This window comes from Mus caroli, unplaced genomic scaffold (assembly GCF_978045245.1).
Source record: "Mus caroli unplaced genomic scaffold, Mus_caroli_1 scaffold_8, whole genome shotgun sequence".
In the NCBI taxonomy this organism is placed as follows: domain Eukaryota; kingdom Metazoa; phylum Chordata; class Mammalia; order Rodentia; family Muridae; genus Mus; species Mus caroli.
Window position 1 is genome coordinate 3,818,820 of NW_028227263.1, and position 12,158 is coordinate 3,830,977.

The 12,158-nt window shown below is 46.3% G+C and overlaps 1 protein-coding gene across 1 annotated transcript in view; it reads left to right on the forward strand.

The window, feature by feature from the left end:
- The first annotated feature begins 1,836 nt into the window (after positions 1-1,836).
- The window catches only part of Chid1 (chitinase domain containing 1), a 41,590-nt gene continuing 31,268 nt past the window's right edge, over positions 1,837-12,158 (forward strand). Inside the window, exons 1-2 of the mRNA XM_021166005.3 lie at positions 1,837-1,938; positions 9,704-9,858. Of these exons, the coding sequence (XP_021021664.1) occupies positions 9,739-9,858 (120 nt within the window). The 5' untranslated portion in view covers positions 1,837-1,938; positions 9,704-9,738. The remainder of the gene's footprint in view (positions 1,939-9,703; positions 9,859-12,158) is intronic.

Consider the following 12,158-nt stretch of genomic DNA (forward strand, 5'->3'; position numbering starts at 1 on the left):
AATAAATAAAAATTTAAAACATCTTTTTCAAACAAAAATAAATAAATGCAGAAAATCTAAAGTTACCCGGAATACTCCAGAAACATTAAAATTGGAATGGATTCACTAATAAAGAAGTGTTAATGCTTTAGTTCTCATTCCCTTGGGCTTTTCTATCCATCTTTCTGTATTTTCTGTGTGGCTAAAAGGTGGCTAGACACTTGAAATCAGTTTGGGGCTGGAAACGTAGTGCATTGGTAGAGTGTTGGCCAAGTAGGTGTTTAGTCCTGAGTTCACTCCTAATACCATGGAGGGGAGAGAAGCCAGTGTTCACCTACACACACATACCAGAGATCTGGGCCACCTTTGTCAGGCTGTGCAGGTGAGGGCAGGGCAGACTTTGTGGGTACAACTCAACAGGCTCCTGAGCATCTGTCTAATCCTGAAAGGGGCTGGTCTTGAGTTCTGTTTTTCTCTCCTTTCTGTTCTTAAGAGTCTACAACACAGACTGGGAATGGAATCCTTAGTGGACTTTGCCAAGTCTTTATCCAAAGACCTCTTACATCAGTCGGATCCAAATGCCTTCACTGGTTTAAAAGAATGACGGTCTCTTTAGTATTGCTTGGACTGAACAATTCTCAGGACATCCACCTCTCCAGAGTTCTGCCCACTTGGAATCACTGTTCTGGGCATTTGTTCCTAGTAGGGTGCTGAGCCGGATGCCAGGAAAGCAGATGGTGATGCACAGCATGCCTTAGCATACACACCCAGCCCCGCCCCTGTAGAAAGGCTTGGGGGACAGCTGGCAGAAAATATGGGGAAGAGAAAGGAGGAAACGTGATTCGGAAGGAAGAACACGAAGCTCAGCTCAGTGAGAAACCTCTGCAGCAGCAGGAATGGGGAAACAGCCACACTACGAATCCTGGAACAGACCCTAGTGGAGTGGGCCAGAGGGTTTAAATGGGTGTGGACAGGCCAAATGTGGTTTCTGCAGGAAACTGCTGGGAACAGCAAGGGATGGGGGTGGGGACTAGTCAGCTTGATGAAAAATAAAAATGTTGGTCACGTGTGCTTTCAACCCACTCGAAGAAGTGTCTGGGCTCCTCTTGCTAAAGCTGAGATGGGGGTGGGGAGCGTGGTGTCTGCCTCTGTGGGTTCCAGCTCCTACAATTTGCAAGACCAAAAACGAGGACCGAGACAGCTCTGGGATTTGGACAGATAGAATGTTCGCTGTGCTAGGCCATCTGGAGAAGGATGTTATAATGCCTGGAGCAGTGTCTCTACTGGAGACAGTGTAGTGGGCACTGCAGACCTATAGATAGAGACAGAAATGTGGCAACTGGGATAATGTGGAGGTTCAAAGACTTGGCGCACAGTCTGTCCTGACACATCTGGGAGACTACGGAACTGACTATGCGCATAGTGACCCACGTCACCCATACTTGACAGGGATGGGTTCCCAAGATCCTAAAGACCTTGGTGGTCACATATGTGGAGGTAATGTTGACTTCAGCACAGTGCTGAGGCAGCCAGCCATCAACCCCGGAGAGGGGATGTTAAACACCACCACCAGGTTCTCTGGGAGGATTTCGGGATCTGACCCCACTATTCTGCTGTACGACAGGCCCTTGATCAATAGAGGGACTGGCTGCAGGAGCGGAAACAGTATCCACGGCCACGCAGTACACGTTCGGCACACTCAGCTCTGTCCTCATCCAACTGACGGGTCCCGATCCACTCTCAGCCCTTCTCCAGCTCGCCTGCCGCTACGAGGCTCCGCCTCTAACTCCGCCCCCCAGCCATCTCGGTCCCGCCCCATCCCAGCGTGCCGTGCGCAAGGCATCTAGGAAGCTGGCGTGGCGCAGCGGGAGCGTGTGGAGGCCTGTGGGCGGGACTTCCGGTTGGTTGAATCGTCTTCCGGCCGTGCTTGATGGGTCTGGCCGGTCTCCTGACATGAAGGTGAGCCCGGCTGTGGCGGCAGTGGGACTGCTTCATCTTCCGCGTCAAGATGCGGGAACGTCGGGCAGCGAGGCTCTCCCCGGACAGAACGGGCAGAGTGTGAGCGGGAAGGAGAGGGCACGGATGAGAGCGAATGTGGGAGCTATGAATGTGAGAGCGAGGAAGTGAGTGAGGATGAGTGGGTTTGAGGGGGAGAGCGATCGTGTCAGTGTGAGAAGAAACAGATGTGAGGGTGAGTGGGAGCTCGTGCGGAATGAGCAGATGTGAGGGTGAGCTGGTGGAAGAACGAGTAGGTGTGAGAAAGCAGGTGTGTCAGCGTGAGAGTAAGGGCGTATGTGAGAGAGCGAGCGGGTGTGAGGGCCCGAATGGGTGAGGGGAGATGTGAGAACATGGAATTTATTAGGGGTGAGAAAGCGAGTGGGGATGAGTGTGAGCAAGGGTGAGAGAGTGAGTGTTAGGGTGAGAGCAGGTATGGGAGAGAGTGTGACATTGTTCTTTAGTAGAAGTGTGAGCGCCAAGTGTGTGACTGTGAGGGAGCTTCCGAGCCAACAGTAATCTGAGAATATGAGCGAGCACAGGCCGATGCATAAAATCAAGAGAGCCCGTAGCGATGGCTTTAATCCTAGCACCCGGGAGGCAAAGGCTGGCAGATGGATCTCTGTGAGTTCGAGGCCACCCTGGTCTATAGAGTGAGTTTCAGGTCAGCCAGGGCCACATAGCAAGACCCTGTCTCCAAAAAAGAGTTTGGGGGTGGGGCAAAAGAAGCCGCAGGAAGCACGTGTGAACAGCACAGTAGTGAATGTGTTAAGTTTATGTATGTGCCAGTGTAGCTGGATATGAAGAAACATGGGTGAGTGATGTATAAAGGAGTACAAGCATGAACCAGGATGTAAGATAAGGAAGTCAGAGATTTCAGATGTGTGAGTTAGTGTGCATAGCTTGTGGAGCCACAAATGAACGAACGATGACATGAGTGTGCAAACGAGTTAGCAAGGCCAGAGTGGCTGTCGGGCATAGAGAATGAGCTCTATGTGGAGGGCCCAGCCTGAGGTAGGAGGGTATACAGCAAGTTGTATGGGTTCCTTCAAGTTTGCTAGGTACATGAGGCCTTACCCTCACCCTCAGCGCAGTCTCAAATCTTGAACACTCTGTGATGGAAAATTTCCAAAGAACTTTCCACAGATCTCTAGACTGGAGCCCAGGGAGGCCCAGAGACAGTTTGCTGGTGACAGAACTATAACTTGAGCCATCTTATCACAGTCCTGTTTGCATTGCATTGTATAATTGGGATGGGATGGTAGCCACCTGCCCCATGGCTTGGTGGGGTGCCCCCTGTGTTGGTTTCCTTATCTGTAAATGGGAATAACATTTATGCCTGCCTGAGTCCTGGTCTGTGGAGAGAACTTGTGGATAATTCACCAGGTTTGGCATGCAACATATGGTCAATAAATGTCACCTGGGGTTGTGATCATCCTGCTTCTTACGTCACCTTCATTTCCAACCATACACTCACCCACCTCCTCATATGAACAGTTCACTCCAAAATGTGTTCTCAAAAATGAAAATGTAGGCTGACCATCATACTTGCTGTAAGAGCAGTGAATCTATTAGAACTGAGGGCTGAAAGTATGGCCCAGTATTTTCTTAGTATATGGAAAGCCATGGGTTTAATTCCCTGCTCCTACAAAACCAATAATAGGGAGCGATAGTAAAAGGTGCTCGGGATACATCAGTCGGCATCCCACAAATCCTGCAATACCAAAGCAGGAGCTTAGTGTGAGAGCCAAAGGCCATCTCTATTGTTATTGTTGTTTTGAGATAGGGTCTCCTGTAGCCCAGCATGGCCTTGAACTCAACTACATCTCGAGAAATGTACAACTACATAGCTGAGAAATGACCTTGAACTCTTTTTTTTTTTTTAAGATTTATTTATTATATGTAAGTACACTGTAGCTGTCTTCACACACTCCAGAAGAGGGCGCCAGATCTCGTTGCGGATGGTTGTGAGCCACCATGTGGTTGCTGGGATTTGAATGGTTGTGAGCCACCATGTGGTTGCTGGAAGTTGAACTCTGGACCTTCGGAAGAGCAGTCGGGTGCTCTTACCCACTGAGCCATCTCACCAGCCCGACCTTGAACTCTTAATTTACCCACTTCTACCTTCCTAATGCTGGGATCACAGATGTGATCCACTATGCCCCATTTAAAACTTGTTCTTTTAATTTTTTAAAAATTGTTTTTATTTTTTGTTCACTGGTGTTTTGCTCAAAGGTATGTCTATGTGAGGGTGTCATCTCCTGGAACTGAAGTTGTAGGCAGTATGTTACACACATAAATGACCTTGAACTCCAGTCCTCTGGAAGAATAGCCAGAGCTCTTAATCACTGTGCGATCTCTCCAGAGTCCCTCTTCCCCATTTAATGTTTTCACCAGCTTTATTTTTATATGTATGTGGTTTTTTTCCTGAATGTATGTATGTGCTCACAGAAGCCAGAAGAGGGTGGTGAGTTGCCATGTAAGTTGAACCCAGATCCTCTGGAAAAGTAGCCAGCGCTCTTAACCGATGACCATCTCTCTCTAGCCCCCTACAGTTAGTTCTTGGGTTTTTTTATTTTTTGTTTTGTTTTGTTTTGTTTTTTTGGTTTTTTGGTTTGTTTGTTTTTTTCGAGGCAAGAGTTTCTCTGTATAGCCCTGGCTGTCCTGGAACTCACTTTGTAGACCAGGCTGGCCTCAAACTCTGAAATCCACCTGCCTCTGCCTCCCAAGTGCAGGGACTAAAGGCGTGCGCCACCACCGCCCAGCAGTTAGTTCTTAAGCGAGAGCTGAAGTGGACAGTGCACCACAAAATAAACACCGATTCGATTCTTTAACTCTGCATATGCACAGCAGATTGTACACATAATTTGTACACATGAATGCATTTCTTTGTAAAAAGCACCTGACATGTCTTGCTTTGAGTCTGCTTGAGAAACATTTGAAAGCTTCTCCTATGACTTTGTCAGCCTCACTAAGACAGTCCTTCCAGTGGGGAATGATTTGTGACCCCAGAGTTACGAGAAGTATAGCATGTTCTCCGTTGTTAGCTTGGTATAAGCAGAAGCCAAGACTCCAGTCGGCCGAATTCATAGCATTCCACCCTGTGTACAGGATGTTCTGCCCAAAGGACAGCCATTAATGCTTGAAGACAAAACACATTTTGATGTAAGAGTGCTGTGAGACCCTAGGAGTCTGCTATGTGAAGAACATGACAGAGAATGTGCCCTAATGGTCATTTGGGCAGTGGGAGCCATGGAAGGTGCAGTAGCTTGGACACCCTTTATATCATTACACATGCCTCACCCTTGTACACCCTTAGTAGTCTAGAAAGTTGGGTCACCCCACCCCTTCTTTTTGACAGGGTTTCTCTGTGTAGCCTTGGCTGTCTTGGAACTTGATCTGTAGACCCAGCCTTGGAGATCCACATTTATGAGCAGCTAGGAACATGGTGGTAGCATTGATTTTGTTCTGCTCTACTTCAGACACAACCCAACAAACCTATCTTCCTCTATGTGTCCAGAGAGGCCTCCACCTTTTTGCTTTTTTGGGGTTTTGTTGTTGTTTCTGGGTTTTGTTTGTTTGTTTGTTTGTTTTTGAGACAGGGTTTCTCTGTGTAATTGCCCTGGCTGTCCTGGAACTCACTCTGTAGACCAGGCTGGCCTCAAACTCAGAAATTTGCCTGCCTCTGCCTCCCAAGAGCTGGGATTAAAGGTGTGTGCCACTACACTCAGCTAAAAGGATTTATTTTTTTAAAGCGTGCATATATGTTTGTGTCTCTGTATGAGCATCTAAGTGCAGGTATTTATAGAAATAAGAATGGAGCATTGGATCTCCTGGAACTGGGGTTATAGGTGATTGTGAGTACCTAATGTGTGCTGGCAGCCTGTCTCTGGTCCTCTACAAGAGTCGTATGTACTCTTAGTTGCTGAGCCATCTCCTCAGCACATCCCACCTCTCTTTGGTCAGTGGGTATTTGGGGTAGTGCCCAGGGCCTCATGCATTCTAGAAAAGTGGATTACTGAACTACATTCCCAGCCCTTCCCCCCACCCCTTTTATTTTGAGAAAGGGTCTTGATAAGTAGCCCAGGCTGGCTTTAGACCTCTGTAGTACAGACAGACCTTAAACTTGTACTTCAAGTTCCACGTGGGATTATAGGCCTGGGCCACTTCCTTCACGCTTTCTGCCTGTAGGTATAAAGTCACAGGTCAGGGAATAAGGAAGTGTTTGGCAGAGGGACTTTAGACTATGTGAACAGTGAGCAGCTGCAAGTCTAGGCAACAGATAGATTAATAGAGATTCATGATCACAGGCACCTGGACATACTCTCAGTCCTGGACTACTTACATCAAGTTTCTTTCTTCTTTCCTTCTGTGACCCAGTTTTTCACCCAAGGGACAGAAGCCTTGCTTATTTAGGAGCTGAGGCTAACAACATCCCTGTGAGGGATGTCCCTGTGAGGGTAGTCATAGTCCTACTGGCCAGGCAAGGTGTGGGTGGGTTTTTCTGGGTCACTGATCTCAAACTCATACTGTAGTTAGGATTTCCCATTCCCTGGGGGTATGGGCCACATAATCTAAGCGTCACAATTGTGAGGGCCAAGTGGTGGTGAGCTTGGGTAAAGTGAGATACAGGAAGTTATTTTCTCTTATTTCTCATTTTGTTGTAGGAGAGAAGCTGGTGGGGTGGGAGACTAGGGTGAGAGAGTCCTGGATCTTACTCCTCTAACCAGCCAGCTTTTATAACAATCACTGCCTTTGCTGGAGGCATCAACCATCCAGCATTATTTTATATACAGTTTTCCTAAGTCCTCGGAGCCACAAGTCTAGGCTTTCTTGTGGTCTGCCTATCTTCTAGTAGAATTTTCCTGGCTTGTCTTACTCAAAGACCGCATGTTAGTCATAGCTTCATACATGTGTGTTGGTGTTCTGGAGTGTCAAAACTTGGAGGCTTATTGCCACAATCCCAGCTTTCCTCATGTCACACCAGGAGCAGCATCAGGGAAGTGACAGCAAAAGGAAGCAGGAGGCCATGGGAACAGGCAGTGGGGCATCAGGGTGGACCTGCTTTTAAGCTGCAGCTAATGGCTCATACCCTGCCTGGCTGGGCTTTCTGGAGGCTTTCAGCGTAGGTTCTGGCATCCCTAGGTGCTCTTGACCACAGGGGAAAGCTTTATTGCTCATCTGTTGGGCAGTGGTCTGGGTCAGCCTCCACAGAATGTTCCTGGGCTTTTGCAGGCCCCTCACTTGATCTAGTAGACTATGTGTTACCAGGGACATGAAACTAGGTGGATACACTTCTGCACACCTTATCTTGAAGTCCCATTGAGGGAATGACAGCCCACCTGGGCAGTGTCTATCCAGAATTTCCTAAGATCTAAAAGTGAATTATGCAACTAAAAAGAAATGAACAGTAGTTCCGTAGCTGCTTCTGGTTTTGCTCCTTAGATACTTTTCTTTTTTTTTTTTAATTTTTAATATTTTTATTACATATTTTCCTCAATTACATTTCCAATGCTATCCCAAAAGTCCCCCATAGCGCCCCCCACTTCCCTACCCACCCATTCCCATTCTTTTGGCCCTGGCATTCCCCTATATTGGGGCATATAAAGTTTGCAAGTTCAATGGGCCTCTCTTTCCATTGATGGCCGACTAGGTCATCTTTCGATACATATGCAGCTAGAGACAAGAGCTCCGGGGTTCTGGTTAGTACATCATGTTGTTCCAACAATAGGGTTGCAGATCCCTTTAGCTCCTTGGGTACTTTCTCTAGCTTCTCCATTGGGAGCCCTGTGATACATCCAATAGCTGACTGTGAACATCCACTCCTGTGTTTGCTAGGCCCCGGCATCGTCTCACAAGAGACAGCTATATTTGGGTCCTTTCAGCAAAATCTTGCTAGTGTATGCAATGGTGTCAGCGTTTAGAAGCTGATTATGGGATGGATCCCTGGATATGGCAGTCTCTAAATGGTCCATCCTTTCATCACAGCTACGAACTTTGTCTCTGTAACTCCTTCCCTGGGTGTTTTGTTCCCAATTCTAAGAAGGGGCACAGTGTCCACACTTTGGTCTTCATTCTTCTTGAGTTTCATGCGTTTAGCAAATTGTATCTTATATCTTGGGTATCCTAAGTTTTGGGCTAATATCCACTTATCAGTGAATACATATTGTGTGAGTTCTTTTGTGATTGTGTTACTTCACTCAAGATGTGTGTGAACATATGCGCATAAAAACAAGGCTGTTAGGCTTAGGAGGCTGCAGCAGGAGGATCTTGAGTTAGAGGCCAGCTGAGATGTTCATAGCACGATCCTGTCTCAAACAAACGAAACCGACTCTTCTGCGGAAATGCAGTTGTGTGGTGTTTTTTGCCTTGGTTGCAGACACCTCCATGCTATCAGAAGTGCCCAGTCCCTAAGCTTGGTTCCTGTGTGTGGGACATCCTTGAAGTGGAACTTGTACTAGGAAGGAAGTGTATGGTGGACACTGTTTATGGCCACATTGTCATTCAAAAAAACCCTTTCCCAGCTGGAATTCCCACTTAGTTAACCCTTCACACACTGATTGGAGGGAGACACCATCATCTGTGTTTGCTCCTTTTATTTCTGGGGCTCTAAGTATTCCGTATTTGAAACCTGTTCTTGTTTTTATAGTGGGATCTTGTTTCCTGGGATGCCTTTGTTTATTTGTTTGCTTATTTATTTTTGAGACGGAGTTTCACGTGGCAGGCTGGCTTCCATATCCACATGTGGCCTTGGAACTCCTGATCCTCTTGCCTCTAACTACATCAAGTTCTGGGTTACAGACATGTGCCACCACACCTGGCTTTTTTTATTTGTACTATTTCTTTGAACATTATGGATAGGAATTTGTCAAATGTGTCCCAAGTTAAGTTTTTCTGACTAACTTGTCTTTAAATTTGCTTTTCATCTCCTAAATAAACATTTTACTTTAAATATTTTTAAAATTTGAAACAGAGTCTTGCTATGTTGCCTCAGCTCTAAGCTCCTTGGGATCAAGTGAGCTTTTTGTTCCAGTCTCTCCAGCAGCTAAGATTATAAGCACTTAACACAGTACCCAGCTTTGAAAGTTACACATTTTAAAATTTTTATTTCTTTTTATTTCATGTGCATTGGTGTTTGACTGCATGTATGTCTGTGTGAGGGTGTCAGATCTCTTGGAACTGGTTTAACAGCTGTGAGCTGCCATGTGGGTTCTAGGAATTGAACCTGGGACCTCTGGAAGAGAAGACAATCCTCTTAACCTCTGGGCTAACTTTCCAGCCTCAAAAAGTTAAACATTTTTAAATATTAAACTTGGATAATACTCTCTCTTTTATTTTCTCCTTATTGATATACTTGAAAGAGACTTCTCTACCCTGGGATTACATAAATAGTTGTCCATAGTATGTTTGAGTACCTTCTGTGGCTTCATTATTTTACACTTCAGCCCCATTGTTGCTGAGGTTTCTTTTGTTTTGAGGGGAATGTGGGAGCCAATTTTCCTAGATGGATGTCTGTTTGTGGTCGGAAGGATATCTTTGGACTGCCTGTGGTTGTCTGAGGGGACCTGGTGATCCAGGCAGAGAAGCCTAGAAGTTATAGAGATTTGACTTCAGTAGCCAGGGCTGGCCTAAGGGCCCTAAGGACTCAAGCCCTATTAGCATAAATATACTTGTCTGGTTCATGCCACATGTCTGCTAATCATCTGCCTTCATGTACGTCTTTCTGCAGCCCCCCTAGGCCCAGAAGTTGGTTCCTGCTGTGACATGCCCGCCATGTGGCCACTTCTTCATGTCCTCTGGCTTGCTCTGGTCTGTGGCTCTGTTCACACCACCCTGTCAAAGTCAGATGCCAAAAAAGCTGCCTCAAAGATGCTGCTGGAAAAGGTAGGGAACTCGAGGTGACCACAGAGGCCACAACTTAACCTGTTCTTTCTGGCTAGGATCTTTGTAAGTCAGAACATAGGAGGGGCTTGGCTCCTTACACAGCTTTCTTTTTACTTACTTATTAATTAATTAATTGGATGTATGTACACTGTAGCTGTCTTCAGACGCACCAGAAGAGGGCATCAGATCCCATTACAGATGGTTATGACCTACCATGTGGTTGCTGGGAATTAAACTCAGGACCTCTGGAAGAGTAGTCAGTGCTCTTAACCGCTGAGCCATCTCACCAGCCCTCTTATACAACTTTCTGAGAAGCCAGCGGTGTCTCAGCAGGCAGCCTGTGTGGCTCTGGAGATGGATCTTGCTAAAACTGTGGGTTTACAGCCATTACCTTCCCTGCTCAGACTCTGTGTCCTGTGACAATTTCCATCTATCTGCCTTTCCTATCCCATGGTTGTTGAATTCTCTCATCTTTACAGCCCAACTTGTGTTTTCATCAGAGCCCTTGTTCTGTTCTTTTGGGATATTCTCAGGGATTGCAAACCCAAGGTTAGGTCCCCATCCAACTTACTCCTTAGGCCCAACAGTCCCCATGCTGCTGGCCAGGCTGCTGACTTAGGACGATACCTATAACTCAGATCTGGACTTATAGATGCTCTGTTCCTTGGGGCAGAGAACCCATACAGTGGGCATCTCTGTATGTGCTAGGTGGTTTTATGTCAATTTGACACAAGCTAAAGTCATTTGACAGGAGGGAATCTCAATTTAAAAAAATGCCTCCACACCTGGATGGTAGTGGTCCACACCTTTAATGCCAGCACTTGGGAAAAAGAGGTAGAAGGATCTTTATGAATTTGAGGTCGGCCTAGTCTACAGAGTGAGTTCCAGAGGCTACACAGAGAAACCTTGTCTTTAAAAGAAAAAAAAAAAAGGCCTATATAAAATGGGTTGTAAGCAAGCTTGCAGGGCATTTCCTTCCTTTCTTTCCTTCTTTCTCTCTTTCTTTCTTTCTTTCTTTCTTTCTTTCTTTCTTTCTTTCTTTCTTTCTTTCTTCCTTTCTGCACAAAGTCAATTTATTGTGTTTACAGCTTTTGGGAAGCTCCATGCTCCAAAACCTTGAGCATGTGACCCTGTCAAAGGGCCTTTGGTCACTCTGCTTGGCTATAAGGCTCCTTCAGTGGTGGCCAGGCTTGCAGGCTGCCTTTGTTAGAGTACACCCTTAAGTTCTTCTCTGGGAAGAGCCTGCTGCTGCCTAAGTAATTGCATATTTCTGCATTTTCTTATTTATTGTGGATGGTGCCATTCCTGGGCTGGTGGTCCTGGGTTCTATAAGAAAGCAGGCTAAAGGCTGGAGAAGGTTAAGAGCACTGACTGCTCTTCCAGAGGTTCTGAGTTCAATTCCCAGCACCACATGGTGGCTCACAACCATCTGTAATGGGATCTGATGCTCTCTTCTGATGTGTCTGAAAACAGTTATAGTGTATTCATATACCTAAAATTAATTAACTAATTACTTTAAAAAAAGAAGCAAGAAAGCAGACTGAGCAAGCCGTGATGAGCAAGCCAGTAAACAACACCCCTCGATGGCTTCTGCATCAGCTCCTGCCTCCAAGTTCCTGCCCTGTTTGAGTTTCTGCCCTGGCTTCCTTCAGTGGTGAACAGTGATGTGGAAGTGTATGCCAAATAAACTCCTTCCTCCCCAAGTTGCTTTTGGTTCTGATGTTTCATCACTGCAGTAGAAACCCTAAGACAGTGTCTCTCGAGAAATGACCAGGGAACCAAATGCTAGTAGGAAAGTCTGAGCCGGGCCCCCGAAGAGTGGACAGAACTGGTGAGGTGAGGACCTGATGGAGCAGGTCAGGGAGAAGCAGACATACCAGCTTCCTGGTCAGGGGACTCAGGGTGTGGCTAGTAGGATAGCATGTACTTGACATGTCCTCAGTGTAGGACCTGGGGTACCTTGACGAGTATCCAGTGGTGTGCGTACTAAATATCAAACTTCATATGTAGAAGGAACCACTTCTGTCAGATCTCCAGCCCAAGTTAAGGGCGAATAGCCCCTGGAAAATGCTACTGTCTTACTGGGTGCTAGAACCCTTCTGAAATAAATCACCTACTGGGCTGGAGAGATGGCTTAGTGGTTAAGAGCACTGACTGCTCTTCCAAAGGTCCTGAGTCCAAATCCCAGCAACCACATGGTGGCTCACAACCATCCGTAATGAGATCTGACGCCCTCTTCTGGTAGATTTGAAGACAGCTACAGTGTATTTAGATATAATAATAAATAAATCTTTAAAAAA